The sequence below is a fragment of the Hibiscus syriacus genome, unplaced genomic scaffold (genome assembly GCF_006381635.1).
Source record: "Hibiscus syriacus cultivar Baekdansim isolate YM2019G1 unplaced genomic scaffold, ASM638163v2 tig00110332_pilon, whole genome shotgun sequence".
Classification (NCBI taxonomy): domain Eukaryota; kingdom Viridiplantae; phylum Streptophyta; class Magnoliopsida; order Malvales; family Malvaceae; genus Hibiscus; species Hibiscus syriacus.
The window spans coordinates 3,014,641-3,031,031 of record NW_024062688.1 but is presented as its reverse complement, the minus strand read 5'-3'; the positions used below and the strand labels follow the sequence as shown (position 1 = coordinate 3,031,031).

General features: G+C 33.9%; 1 protein-coding gene and 1 pseudogene across 2 annotated transcripts; one reads left to right on the top strand and one right to left on the bottom strand.

The window, feature by feature from the left end:
• Positions 1 to 9,288: 9,288 nt before the first annotated feature.
• Positions 9,289 to 13,625, top strand: LOC120119412 (probable alpha,alpha-trehalose-phosphate synthase [UDP-forming] 7). 2 transcript variants are annotated; one of them, XM_039139224.1, is made up of 4 exons: positions 9,289 to 9,299; positions 10,296 to 12,341; positions 12,447 to 12,720; positions 12,861 to 13,625. In XM_039139224.1, exons 2-4 carry the CDS (start codon positions 10,360 to 10,362, stop codon positions 13,170 to 13,172), a joined length of 2,568 nt encoding a protein of 855 aa, XP_038995155.1. In that variant the 5' UTR covers positions 9,289 to 9,299; positions 10,296 to 10,359; the 3' UTR covers positions 13,173 to 13,625. The 2 variants fall into 2 exon arrangements, with proteins under 2 accessions (XP_038995155.1, XP_038995154.1); XM_039139223.1 differs by lacking the exon at positions 9,289 to 9,299 and adding an exon at positions 9,880 to 10,001 and having other exon boundaries at positions 10,227 to 12,341.
• A 185-nt stretch (positions 13,626 to 13,810) lies between these two features.
• On the bottom strand, positions 13,811 to 16,114 carry LOC120119257 (annotated as a pseudogene).
• Positions 16,115 to 16,391: the final 277 nt, after the last annotated feature.

Sequence of the window (16,391 nt, the reverse complement as noted above, 5' to 3'; positions counted from 1 at the left end):
TGCTTATTGATTTTGCATGATCTCATTTGTGTCTCTCACTGATTCTTTTCTTATTCGAGTTACATTTTCCTTCTAATTTTTTAATTGACGCTCAATTAAATGTGTCGCTTTTGGTGGGCAAGGAAGATGGATAAAAGGGGATGGCCTCTAGTTGCCTGGCACAACTTTTGTAAGCCGAAGCGAGTAGGTGGACTAGGTTTCCGGGATCTTAAAATTTTCAATTTAGCGATGTTAGGTAAACAAGTGTGGCGTCTTATTAAGAAACTAGAGTTACTGTTTGCTCGTGTAATTCGAGCTAAGTATTATCCAGATGGTGATATCCTTCATGCTAGAATTGGAGGCAGAAGTTCCTATGCATCGAAAGGCTTTCATAAGACTTTACAGGCACTTTCCCAAGCACTATTTTGGAGGGTGGAATGTAACAACACTACGAGATTATTTTACGAAAATTGGGGAGGTAGAAGATGTTTACCCTTACATGTACCTATAATATTCCACAGAATAGGAACATACAGTGCGACGAATTCATGCACAGACCAACCACGATGGGACCATAACAAGGTAAGAGATTTCTTTACTGGCCAAGATGCTCAACAGTTGCTACAGATTCTGATAGCACCTTGTTTCAATGATTGTATTGTTTGGGAGAACCATAACTCGGGAGTATATTCCGAAAGATCCGCCTACTGGTGGCTCCAGAAGCCAACACATACTTCAGAAACGATTCCCAGAATTTGAAAGAATATCGTAAAACTGAAAGTGATGCCTAAGGTATGAATTTTTGCGTGGAAGTTGGCACATGAGACTTTACCGATCGGAGATAAAGCGCATGCAGCTGAATTAGGTGATGGGACTTGTCCTGTGTGTAAATTGGATGCTGAAACAATTCTGCATGTGTTCCGAGATTGCTGTTTTGCGAAGGAAATACTGAATATAGCATGTATCTCAGGTGCATTTCTTACTTCAAATTGCACATCTCCATTACTACGGTTAGATTCAGCAGTTGCTACGCTTGGTTTAAATAAACTTGCAGGTTTTTTGGTACTTCTATGGAATGTATAGAATGGAAGAAATTCCTTGGTGCATGGTGGTCGTTTACAGCCTTCATGGGTGATCGTTGCTAATGCCAAAATTCTTCACCGTGACTTCCTTAAAGGCCAACAAAAACCACATTTCAGCATGACTCATTTCTATAATGTGTATGTTTGGAGCCTGCCGAAAGGACATGTAATAAAGCTGAATGGAGATGGAGCATATAACCCACTCACCTAGCTTGTTACGATTGGTGTTGTAACACGTGATGCTACAGGGTCCGTTCATGGTGGTCTAGGTATCACGTCTGGTGGTATTTATGATCCCGACCTAGAAGAGTTGCACAGTCTTGCCTTGGTTATGAACCTTGCCTTAGAAGAAGGATGGAGGGACGTTATCATTGAGCTTGATTCCACTATGATTGTCAATATGTTCAACGGTGTGAGTGGTGCTAACTCTACGATAGATATACATATGCAACCTATTCGTGATAATTGTAATAAGTTTAATATTTGCATTGTGGCTATGTTCGGAGGGAAGCAAATAGGGTTGCTCATGAGCTTGCTAAGCGGGACCTTAAATGTAATGCTTCCTATTTTTTTTGAGTTGGCTTTGCCTAAGTTCCTTGTCAATATTGTAAAAAACGATTTGTTATCGGCTTGATTAATGAAATGGTGGGCGCTCTTTTCCCCTTATAAGATCCAACCTAGTTTTGGTATAAAGAGTTTTTAATGAGACCCACTTATCTTTCAAAAAAAATGTATAACTAATAATATTGATAAATATATTTATTAACAAACGGATAAAAAAATTGTAACACCCCCAACCTGTACCAAATCCGGATCCGAGTCATAGGTGTCACATTAACTTTTCAAAACATTTACTTGTATAAAATAGTGAGTAATTTAAAATTTTTATACATGTAACTTATTCAAAAGATTTCCGGAACTATTCAGAGCTTAAATGTTTTTGCAAAACCGATCAGAGCATATTCAATTCAAAACATTAATTACATCCCAACTATTTTCAAGGTACAGAATACATCTAATTCAAAACATCTTTTGTGATCTGATCTTCGGTAAGAAGTAACTGACCTGTCTTGCTCCACTTTGCTCTTTACTCTTCTCACTTCTGTAACCTACGTGTGAAACAATCACACGCTAAGTCTATGACTTAGTGAGGCAAATAAACATATAATATAAACTATAGCTTGTAATCATGCACGAACAGTTACTGCTATCACTCATACCTTTATTCATGTAACAAATCCCTATAACACATATGCAATATATCATTACATGTAAGAACATATACACACACATATACTCATCACCCATCATTTCCATCATTAGCCTTATTTCGTTATCAATATTATTATCGTTTATATCACTTAATACATATCCTCTTATACCTAGCCTTTTAACCAACATTTGACTCATTTAATCATACAATCCACATATCATCATATAAATCATATAATATCATTCATAGCACAAAAGCATACAAGTCAAATGTAATATGTTTGTTGCTATTTCTTTATTAGCCCATATATACATATGAGAACTATAGATATGTGAGTCTATAGAGGTTGTGCACTAATGCTGTCACCACAGCTCATATAAATGCACTGAAGTGCCATGTAGAATTGCACCGTAGTGCCGCGTAGAAATGCACCGAAGTGCCATATAAGGTTGTCACTAAGGACCACGTAGAAAATTCCTTAAAAATCATATACATATGCCAAGGATCAAATATGTGTCTCAAAAGACCTCACACATGTTCCAAAGAATACATATATGTCCCGAAGAACCGCGTAGACCCTCGATTCTTGGCATGCCAACTATACCCTAGCTCTCATGACACATAACATGAACATTATCATTTATGTCATTTCACATTTTCACGTAAACACGTAGTTCACTTTCATATAGCACGTAGATTATGCCACATAAGTTGAATCACATATAAGTATAATCACGTAGATCACTTTCACATATCACGTAGCTCATATCAACTTTTTATGCTATTTCACATTTCTTGTCACATTGCTTATATCTTATTTTTATGTCTTATTATATATATATATTCACATGTTCATATAATCAATCATTTCATCATCTAAATGTGTATTCATTTAATTCATCTTTATATATATATATATATATCATCTTTCCTATACTTGTATTCACATCATTTATATTCTCCTTCTCATAATCTCATATGTCCTGATTAATAACTTATATCATATATGTATAAAATAACTTATATCATATCAAATAGCTTATACCTCAATCTATGATATTCACCTAGATCATATCACATATGTCATACTTATAAACATATATCACTTCTATTATTTCATTTATATACTAATATAATCTATTTACCTAATTCAATTCATATAGTACATATAACTTTCTAATATGACTCCGTAGATTTCTATCATACAACCCATATATCATAATTTTATTTAAGCATATGTATCTTTCTCATCTAGCTCATCTTATATCTTCCTATTATCACTTATGTTCAAGTCTCCTATTTGATATACTATTCTCATATCATCATATAGGTCAATATTATCTATCTTGTTTCAATTCTCATTCAATGATATAATTCTATTTTATTATTTCACATAAATGATCATACCACTATGTACTTTCCCAACTCGCATTCTTATTGTTTATATAACCTTTACATTTGTTTACTTCATTCATATCATTTCTTCTAAACTCACTTTTTACCATATTCTCATATTATTACCTAATTTATCCCATATCATGTATTCGCGTAGTCTTATATTTCATTTCTATATATCTCAAAGATCTTATCACATAACTTCTCTTTTATATTCATATAATTTCTTATCATATCTTATAGTTTATATCATCATAACATAGCATATATTCACATCAACCATGAAATACATATACAATAACATGTCAACACATACCATAACATATAACTCAGACACTCATAACAAACACATGTTCATGTTCATACTTCATGCACAATACTATAGAAAATAGACTTGTCGCAAGTCTTATTTCCCATTAAACATCATATATAAAATAATGCGCACTCACCTGGCCTCACTAGTCAATACCGCTTTTATGATTTCCTTTCTTTCGATCGAATCTTAACTTGATAATCGTTCTGGAACTTGTTCATGTTCGATATCTACATAATCATACATTGATACATATCAGTATCTCATTGATATATATCAGTATCTCATTGATATACTCTAATCTATCATTTCTTAGACCAAAAGAAATATCTATTTCTATTTCCTCTTTAGGTGCATCGATACATTCTACAGTGCATCGATGCATTCTTTAACATGTACATCGATGCACTACCCATGCATCGATACACAAATCACCTTCGATGTTTTCATTTTAACGGAGTGCATTCATGCATAAGGCATCAATGCACTCCTTATGCATCGATGCACTAATTGCATTCGATGTTTCTTCTTTAAAGAGTGCATCGATACACATTGAATGTGCATCGATACACCTTGCCCAGAATTTGCATTTTAAGCCCGAAAACCATCAACTTTTCACTCAATACTTCTATTTTAAGCCCCTATCATGTCATTAAACTAAACTACCATTACTTAAACCAAATATCCATATAAAACATCTTTATCTTCCATGTCTCATCATGATTCTTAAAATTTAAGAATCTTACTAAACTTTCAACTTTAATATTAATCCTTTCTAACTTCATAAATCTCTTATTCTTATTGATGGCAAGTCAAATTCAACTTTCAATTCTTATTATAAACTCTATTTCAATATTTCACTCAAGAACTCCAAATCTTTAATCTTCCCTAACTCCTTTATCTTTTAATTTTAAGATAACTTAAGCTTTCCTTAAGCTTAGTTATCATCTAATGATCATAACTCAACCTTAAATTTAACCAGAAATTATCTAAATAGAAGACTCACCTTTGGTTCAAGCCTTCACGTATGAAGAAGGAAGAAGAGAAGAGAACTATGGAACCGTTTTTCCTCTTCCCACGTGGTTTCCTTATCTTATAAGGGAAAAATAAAAATCTTCCTTGTCAAATGACCATTTTACCCTTCACTTCATCTAATAATTACTTACCTTTTTCAAGTAATATTTCCAAATGAATCATTGAACTATTCCATTCTTCTACTTTAGTCACCAAGTTCTGAAATTTTACAATTTAGTCACTAACTCATAGATTGGGATGTTACAAAAATAGAGTAAGCCAAACCGACAATGTGAAGGACGTGGGTAGCAGGGATGGACCTAGTAGAGGCACATGGGTAGCCCCCTAAAATTTTACAAGTTCAAGTTCGCTCCCCTAAAATTTTATAAATCCAAGTTCACTTCTAACATATTATAAATCCAAGTTCACTTCTAACATATGATCATACATCCATCCCGGGTGGGTAGAGCTTAGAATCATGATTATATACATTTGGAATATGCCATTCAGAAGCTTGAGGGTCTACTCAAATATATATAATATGTTTATGTATATGGATATTGACGAAGAAAAGCATTGTATTCATTATTCAATTCAATATATGTATTGATTTATTGTCGTTTGTTTACTTTATTCATTTAATTTATTATATGATGTACTATTTAATTAAAATTACAAATTCTCATATTTTTATATAAAAAGCTATTGTTTGATTGTTCAGCACATAATCAAATGTACTAAAAAAGTTGTGTACCATGGCATAGTGGACTTCAAGTACTCCATAATATTTTGATTTTATTAGCTGGATTGGTTCATGCATGAATGGCATAATGTAAAGATAGGTATGACAAATATTTTATTATTATTTTAAAAAGTGTTTTTAAATAAAAAAGAATATTGGAATAGGTACATACATGTCTTTGAAGTCGCACGTCCTATCTTTAAAATTACTTTAATTAAATAGAATAATTCTTGTCAAACTCTACTAGGAATCCATTTATTATATTTATTTTTTTACCCCTTTTATTATTAAAATAAATATTTTAATCCATGTATATTTAAAAAATTAATTTTTTTGACTAAATATCAATCTAAATATCTCTTAAGTTCCTATTAATTAATAAATTAAATTAAATAATATTTTACGATATTCAACTGTGATTGGATAATTTTATGAATTTTAAACATTTTAAAACTTTTAAATTGTTAAAAAATTTATAAATTTTATTAAAGATATAATAAAATTTTAAAAATATATTAAATTATTATGAACTCAATAAAAACATGATATTAATTTAATAATAAAAAGGCTTAAATTAAAATTACTTAACTTATGTTATTTTTTCTTTAGGTATCTAAATTATTTTTTTGATCAAACCAGGTACTTAAACTACTATATATAACTACTTTAAGTACCTCAACTATTTTGTTTATCAAAATAAGTCATTAAATTATACCTTTTTTCTTTAAGCACTTAAAATATTTTTTTAGTAAAAACAAGCACTTAATTTTGTATAACGTGTCAACATCTTATTGATATAAAAATAATTTTTTAACTAAGAAAATATTAAAATTTAAAATAATTAAATATAATAGTTTTCTATTAATATGGGGTAAGTAAATGAAAATATTTGTTCAAAGATAACTCTCAACCTTTTGACATTGAACACTCACACTCCTGACATCTATAGTTCTCGATCCCGGATCCTCAAGGAACAACAACAATGTCTTTATCAAGGAGATCATTTGATACATACTTAAATATAATAATTTAAATATCTAATTTGACAAAAAATAATTTAAATACCTAAAAATAAAAAAACGAACATAATTTAAATACTTATTATACTTTAAGCCTAATAAAAACCATCGTTGTGACTTGTGATTATAAGTAATGTTCTTCCAGCTTTCACTATTTTAGTTATCTTTATTATATATATTTTTATAATCATGTTAGTTTTATGTTCGATGTTTTTATTCTACTCATATTTTTAAATTGATTAAAGACATTTTTTTTATTTAATATTTTTAATCCTTCAAAAGTGTAATTTTTTTCGTGAATATTATTGTTTATAATTTTCTTTTCAAAATTTTATATTTTTTTGAACTTTTAAATAATATTTTTATTTCTTAATTAATGTTTCATTTTTATTTTAATAGTTTTATTTGAATTTTTGGAAAATTTTATTGAATTTTCACTAATTTTAATGATTTTTAAAATTTCGTATTGTTTTAATAATTATTTTAAAATATTGTATAAAGTTATCATTTTTTTAAGAAATCGACAAATCAATGTAGCGCACATGTAACGTATCAATAAAGAAATTGAATGTCGTCATAAATAATCTTTATTTGCTAATTTTCAAAATGTATGCAAATTAAATTATAATTTTTTGAAGGATCGACTTGCTCCACTTATAAATTAACAAGGACTTAAGAAATATTTTGACCAAATATTTGAATTCAATGGATGATGTATTCAAGTTTGATGCAAAGATATAGTTAGGTGATAGTTGAAATATTAAACATGTAGTTTACCCTAAATTTAACTAATAAAGAATATGGTTTACCATATTAATCTATTTTCCATAAATGAAATAATGAAGAAGTGGGAAAGCATGTTATGCAAAAGTTGTCATTGTACCTAAATCTTATTCCCAAACTTTTAAATTAATCCTCAAACTTTTAAATGTTCTAATATTATTATCAAACTATGATCCTCATTCTAAATTGGTCCTCAAACTTTTGAATATTACAAATTCATCTAAACATACAATTAGTTTCAATCATATTTTAACGTAAATTTCATTTTTTTTATACGTGTAATAGTATAGCTTGGCCTAATAATTTTATTATTAGGATACATGGTTAGAATATATAAATAGTTTGCGATGAAATTGAAATGTTCATATGTATGTGGTATTATTTAGAACGAGTGTCATAGTCTGGGAAGAAATTGGACGTTAAAAAATTTGAAGACTAATTTAAAATAAGATTCAAAGTTTTAAGTATAAATTGAAACATTCAAAAGTTTAAAAACTAATTTAAAATAAAAATTATAGTTTAAAGACTTATAATACAATTAACTCATAAATTTATTATTATTACTATTACTTTATTATCGTCGTGGTCGTCCTCGTCGTCATTATTTTATTGCCTCCGGCAGTAACCACCAATGTCTGACCCTAACCAGCCTGGACTCTCAGCTCAGCGCTGGTCAAACCCCACCTGTATTCATTTAAATACCCCATTCTTTTCATATAATTCCATCCATTCCAAACCGTCCTTCCATGTTAATATTTACAATTCACAGGGGCCTAAATGACATTTTCTTTAAAGAAGAAAGGCAAAATAGGTTTTCGCCTCCCAAATCCCAACCACAATTTTTCTGAATCCATATGCACCAACAAATAAAGACCTCCCTCAAACCAAATCCTGCCACGTCATCATTAGACTTCACGGGTGACGTGTTTTTCTTCCAGCTCAGCTTCCTATCAGCAAAGGAGGACAACAGATTATTTCATGTAAATTCTAAAATGCGAATATGTTTTATATTTTAAATATTTTATTATTTGTATTTATTTTGAGTGATCGATTAAAATTTAAATTCGTTAAAAGCAGTATTTAGGAAATAGCATAATAATATTAAATATTTAAAAAAATTTATTCGTGCAACTAAAACAAATTGTTTAATTAGGATTTAAATCAACATTTGAATAAAAAAATATCTATTACTCATCTTTAAATGAAGGGACCGGATGTCTCATGTGGGTATATTCAGATACAGCGTTGGACCACATCACTATCCAGGTCCCTTTCAACGATTCAGTGACACGTAAGGTGAAGCCCAAAGACATTTATTACGTGTTGAAGAATGAAGATACCAGGCCTATCCATCCATGAAAACACGTGATTGCCTTTTTTAAGATGACACGTGGGACAATTGGGATTCATTAAATTTAAGAAACACGTGGAGATATTGACTGGCTGCCACGTAATAGTCAGCCTTGGTTGCCGTGACGGCCAAAATTTTCAAATTTGCCAGCTGTTTTTACTGGATAATCTACTGGCCAACCTTATCCTCCTCTCCTATGCTTTTTTACACTGTAACACTTTTTTCCTAAAAAAAATGAACTTTCAAACTAAGCAAGATATTAAATAATTGGTTAAATTATTTATTTAGTCACCTATTTATTTTCATAATTCTATTTTGATCATATAATTTTCTTTTATCAAAAATCATATCTCATGTTATATTTTTATTTTATTTTAGTCATTTATCATTAAAAAATAAACAGAATTGGTAATGTGATAATTTTTTCAATGATGATGTAAAATTATAATATTATGATACGTTAATATCATCGTTAAGAATCAAAACGAAACTAAAACGTAATGTAATATTTGATATGATTTTGAAAAAGTTATTAAGTGACCGAAATAAAACCATGAGAATAGAAAGTTCACTAAATACTTTGTTTATCCTAAATAATTTTAGGTTGATCCATATAAATTTTATCTAAATAGCTATTAATTATTCATATAAATTTTATTCTTTATTTTTTTGCGGTGATGGATTTGTCAAATTATTCAATAAAAAACTTATTTCCCAAATTTTGTGTTAAGAAAAAAAGAATGACAAAGGGACCCACAAGATTCAGCTGCAACTTGCTCAATCAGTTATTATTTAAAGAACGGATGTGATCAATTTATATGAAATCGAACGGCCGAAGCATCCTGGCGGAAACAAAGCTTGCTTCTTTTTTTCACAAACGGCGTTACAAGATCACAATGGTTTGCAAAAACAATATCAATAAAATACAAAGGAAAGAGGAAGTAAGAAAGAAAGGAGGGGATTTTGTCATTGTGACTGATTTTTTTTTATATATATAAAAAAGGGTCCAAAACGAACCCTAGAATTTTCCATATTTTTCCCCTCAAATATTTCATTTTTGGATCCAAAGGGTTCCCATTAAAGGCATAAACTTGTGCTTTGAAGGGAGAGGTTAGTTTCAAAGTTTCATATTATATTGCTTCAGTACTTGCTCCCATTAATTTTGAATTGATTTGATTTCAGAAAGCTATTGTCTTTTTAGATTTGTTTTGCTTGAATTCTGATATAATATTCAATCGGGTTGTTCTATATTTTGGATAGGATTTATTCATGGGTTTATTTTGTTTTCTGTGATTCTCGTTTAAAGATGATGTTTTTTGTTGATACTAAATGCAGGTTGTGCTGAATTAAAAGACTATTTTGGGAACAGAAACGAAAATCTTTGAGTGTTCTTATTTATTGTAGTGTGTTTTTGAGATCTTTGTGATTGATTCTTGTTGTGGGTGCTAACTTAAAAGGAGGGTTAAAGATGATATCAAGATCATATACCAATCTCTTAGATCTAGCGTCTGGTAATTTCCTTGGTCAACCTAATGAACACAAGCGGCTGCCGCGGGTGATGACTGTGGCCGGTGTTATTTCGGAGCTCGATGATGAGCAGGCTAATAGTGTCGCCTCAGATGTACAGTCCTCGGTTATTCAGGACAGGATTATCATCGTAGCTAATCAACTGCCAGTTAAAGCTAAACGTAGGCCTGATAATAAAGGGTGGAGTTTTAGTTGGGATGACGATTCGTTGTTATTACAGTTAAAAGATGGTTTGCCTGAAGATTTGGAGGTTTTGTATGTGGGTTCTTTGAATGTTGATGTCGATCCCAGCGAACAAGATGACGTATCACAGCTTTTGTTGGATAGGTTTAAGTGTGTCCCAGCGTTTCTACCGCCTGATATTTTCACAAAGTTCTATCATGGTTTCTGTAAACAACATTTATGGCCACTTTTCCATTATATGCTTCCGTTTTCAGCAAATCATGGATGCAGGTTCGATAGGTCTTTGTGGGAGGCTTACGTTGCTGCAAATAAGATTTTTTATCAAAGGGTGATCGAGGTTATTAACCCAGAAGATGATTATGTATGGATCCATGATTATCATTTGATGGTGTTGCCTACCTTCTTAAGGAGAAGGTTTAATAGATTGAGAATGGGTTTTTTCCTACATAGTCCGTTCCCTTCATCCGAGATATATAGGACTTCGCCCGTGAGGGAAGAGATCCTAAAGGCTCTCTTGAATTCAGACCTTATCGGTTTTCATACTTTTGACTATGCTCGACATTTTCTGTCTTGTTGTAGTCGTATGCTAGGTTTGGACTATCAGTCAAAGAGGGGTTATATTGGACTGGAGTACTATGGAAGGACAATTGGGATAAAGATCATGCCTGTTGGGATACATATGGGGCAGATTCAGTCTGCATTGAGACTCGCAGATAAGGAGTGGAGAGTCGGAGAGCTTAAACAACAGTTTGAAGGAAAGACTGTATTGCTTGGAGTTGATGACATGGATGTCTTTAAAGGAGTCAACTTGAAATTTTTAGCAATGGAGCAGATGCTGAAACAGCACCCAAAGTGGCAGGGAAGAGCAGTTCTGATACAGATCACGAACCCGACCCGGGGAAAAGGGAAAGATCTCGAGGAGATAGAGGTCGAAATACAGGCAAGCTGCAAGAGAATCAACGAGACTTTTGGACAACCTGGCTATGAACCGATTGTCTTTATTGATAGGCCAGTATCCATTAGCGAAAGAGTTGCATACTACACTGTAGCTGAGTGCGTTGTAGTCACAGCTGTAAGGGATGGGATGAATCTTATTCCTTACGAGTACATTGTGTGCCGACATGGAGTCCCTGAATCAGACTCATCCTCAGAATCAAGTGGACCTAAGAAGAGCATGCTAGTTGTATCGGAGTTTATTGGTTGCTCTCCTTCGCTTAGTGGTGCAATTCGGGTAAATCCTTGGAATATCGAAGCAACTGCCGAGGCAATGAGTGATGCAATCTCAATGGCGGATGCTGAGAAGCAGTTGCGACATGAGAAGCATTATAGATACGTTAGCACTCACGATGTAGCATATTGGTCTCGAAGTTTCTTCCAGGATATGGAAAGGACATGTAAAGACCATTTTAGAAGACGATGTTGGGGAATTGGTTTGAGCTTCGGATTCAGAGTTGTAGCCCTTGATCCTAACTTCAGAAAGTTGTCTATCGATCACATTGTATCTGTGTATCTAAGGTCCAAAAATAGGGCTATACTATTAGACTATGATGGAACCATAATGCCTCAAACTTCACATAACAAGACCCCAAGTGCAGAGGTTATCTCAATCATAAATACACTCTCTGGTGATCCAAAGAATACAGTCTTTGTAGTGAGTGGAAGAGGAAAAGATAGCTTAAGCAAATGGTTTTCTCCATGTAAGAAGCTAGGAATTGCAGCTGAACATGGTTATTTCATAAGGTATGTCGTTTCCTTGTGCCTCCTTTCCATTTTTTGTTTCTTCCCGAGTTCCCGTTTTAGTGCTGCTTTATAGGTGCACTTACCTCGAAGTTGTTGATGTTTCAGGTGGTCTAGTAACGATGAGTGGGAAGTTTGTGGGCATAACAGTGAATTTGGGTGGAAAGAAATGGCTGAGCCTGTTATGCAATTGTATACAGAGGCCACTGATGGCTCCTCTATTGAATCCAAGGAGAGTGCATTGGTCTGGCACCATCGGGATGCAGACCTGGGGTTCGGATCTAGCCAGGCGAAGGAGATGTTAGACCATCTCGAGAGTGTATTAGCAAATGAACCCGTGGCTGTAAAAGCGGGCCAGTTTATTGTTGAAGTGAAACCACAGGTATATACTTTAACTTCGGTTTTGATATTATATTTGTTTATTTGAGATTCCGACTTTATGTATGCTTAACGATCGTGAACATTGGTTTTGTTGATTTGGATGAATGCTTGAGATTCATCAACTTTCAATCTTGCTTTTAGGGAGTCAGTAAAGGTTTGGTGGGTGAAAAGATCTTCACGACGATGTCTGAGAAAGGAAAGCAGGCTGACTTTGTACTCTGCATTGGGGATGACAGATCCGATGAGGAGATGTTTGAGATCATCAGTAGCGCGATTTCCAGTGGTATCCTGTCGTCGAGAACAATTGTGTTCGCGTGCACAGTCGGTCAGAAACCTAGCAAAGCCAAGTATTATTTGGATGACCCGGCGGAGGTTTTACTCATGCTAAAAGGTCTTGCAGAAGCTTCAGACCCTGAACCCTTCACGGATAGCGAATCAGAAGGCACCCTGTGAAGTATCCCTCCATGGCTTTCATGTAAAATTTCCGCCGTGTTAGGAAGAATGCCGTTGCTTGACCTGTGATGAAAAAGATTGTTGGCCATTGCAAAATATACAAAGTGATTAACTTTTTCACACGAAAGGGGCCTTCTGTGTAGCCATATGGAGACGGGGTACGGAATAAGTTTTATTTGTGCAGTCACAAAAAGATTGAATTGGGGTACAGTCGGGTATCATTAGAGAAAAAAAACACTGAATCAAATTCTTCTGGGGGTGGTGGGTGTTTCAGCTGGGTTGAAGAGTCATCCGTATACAAATTTGACCTTTTTTTTCTTATTTTTTGAGTGTTATTTTGTTTGCACATTGAATCCATTGCTTCTTCATTGAATTCTGTAAATGTTATAGAAACATTGCATATTTGAAACTAGCTTTTCCATGTTTACATTCAATTAAAACCCAAGTGTTGGATTATATATATATATATATAGTGATCGAAGAACCTATTGAGTAGTCTCATTGGTAAAGTGAGGGACGTTCTTTTCTTTTAAAAACAAAGGTAGAACCTACTTTAAATCTTTGAATTTTATAATCAGAACTGTCATCATTCTCCAACATTAGAGTAACAATTTTTCCCTACCTAATTGGGACCTAAATCAGATTGATAGAGCACAGAGGCCGAAGAAGCCCAGTTCGCTGGCTCTCTCCTCAAATGACTAACAGTACTGATATATGATGGTTACAGCAAGCAATATCCCAGTCCCTGAACCAATGGCTCCCATGAAATCGGGTAATACAGTTAATGCACCGATGCACATTCGACCAAAGGCAGCTGCTGTCGGTATGTAGCGGTTCAGTTCTGCAGATTCGAATCTGTGTCCAGGCATCACCATTTGTTGTTCCTGCAAACAGAACCACAAAACACAGAAACACTAAAAGATACATCACATGGAGCTTCTTGAGTTCTGAACTTCGAAAACTCAATCCCGAAAACTTTTTAAGTTCTTTCTAAAATTCTTTCTATCAAGTTCTCGGCTTAAAGAAGGAATATAAGAAAGAGGCAACAAGGAAATGTGTAACCAACAGAGCAATTAAGCTTTGGCATCGTCCCATCACATGCTAAGCAAGGGAATTCATGATAAACAATGCCCATTATCATGCATGATGCAGACAAGATTACGCTACTTAGTAGTCAGGTTACCGTGAGCTGCTTAGCCACATCTTTGGCTGAGGAACCATAAACTTCAATCCAAGTTTTTGAAAACAAAACACAGGCCGAAAGCATGAACACCAGTTAAAAAAGAGCATGGAAGGGATTTGCTGCCATGTCTGCCAAGCTGCAGGCAATAACCAGAAAGAAAAAAAAAAAACCTAACGAATGAAAATGCAGACTTCCGGAATGTGATGCATTGGCACACTGAATGTGTTAAAATAGATGCAAGAGAAACAAGATTGATTCTAACCTCGCAGGTGCAGTAACATAGTATGCTAAACCACCGACAGGAATGAACTGACCATCTGAATATTCAGGTTCCGTCCACTTGCCCAACAGATTCACAAAGAAGTTACTACTGTACTTGCTGTACAGCAACTGCACAAGAGAAAACAGCATCGGCGAAGTTCAACATTAAAAGTAAGATGAAAGGCTTTTCATTTTTACCATTCATATGGTGTAGAGGAGGTACCGGAAGATGAAATTAAGATTTGAAACAAGAGCAGATTGAAGGATGATAGGCATGTTGGAAGTGTAGAATAACTTAATTGGATATGACCCCTGTTGTCCACAAGCATTCTTTGATCTTACAGGAAAAACAACACGGAAACCTTGGAAGTAGATGACAATAAGGAAAATCAATACTGTAGCTAGTAAATTTGTAACATTTGGAAGATTTTGCCATAGAAAGCATCGCGAAGTGCTCTAACTTTGTCCGTCCTGGTTATCAATAGATGGAACATAGCAATGACAGCACCTTCAAATTTAGCCCCACGGCTACTGTTGATGGTTGTAGGGCTAAAGGCTTTCCAGATTATGTTTTCACTACACAAGCAAAATGGTATTTAGGATATTCTCAGACTGATGCATTTGAATCAAGTCAAAAAATGGCTAAAACAAAGCGATAAATACCAGATATTGGTGGCTATGAAGAGTGAGATACCAGATCCCAAACCATATCCCTTCTGGAGAAGTTCATCCAGGCAGATCACAATGATTCCAGCAAAGCAAAGTTGAATAATAATAAGATAGCATTCCCGACACCAAGCTGACCGACACTGTCATACATACCAGACAATATGCCACTGCTTCACCCACGGCAATCAGGATGCCCAACAACTTTTGAGCCCCATTTCTGCGAAGTACACATAAAAGCACAAAAGAATATAATATGCATATAAAGATCATAAAGGATATATAAAGATATGGTCTTAGATATCACAAGCAAGTACAAATCAGTACTGAACAAAAAAGCAACAAAGGCATATGTATTGTTGCATTTTATAAGTGAAACTAGCTGCCGAATAAATCAAATATAGAAATGAAAATCTTTCCAGTAAAAAGTTCCATGAATCGAGTAACATGTTAAAATGCTAAAATAGACAATAATGTGGAAAACACTTACAAGTGTGCACGATCCTCAGGAACACTTGTTTCCACCTCAATGATCTTCGAACCAGCCAGGATCTGCATCACCAATCCGCTGTCACAATGGGGTGATACCAAGTTCCATGATAGTTCCACGGTTTGACGCAAGTATAACACGCATCCAATAGAATGGATCAGCACCGGTCGTGGAATGTATTCCATAAAGTGGAAGCTGGCTGCACACCAGAAAGATGAAGAGGGAGATCACAGTGTAGATGACCATCTCTCTGAAGGGAATTTTCCTGTCAGCACTCTGAACTTCCGGCAGAAACGAAAGAAATGGTCGAACAATATGTAGCACTCTAAACCCTCCTCCCATATTTTCAATTCATAACTGAATTACACCAACAATTCAGAAACGGGTTGTCAGTAAAGGAGCCTGCAACTATTATATTGAATTTAAGAGATTGCAAGAAAAAGCTAAGGCCATGAATTTACTGGGAGGATAGAAACATTTTCCTAAGGTTCAGCACAAAATTAGAACACAAATTTAATGATTCTTATCCTAATTACTATCCAACTTGATCTCAATCTCTAAATAACTCATCTAGGGATGGCAATGGATCCTGGACCCGACTCGAATCCGTAGATTCTTA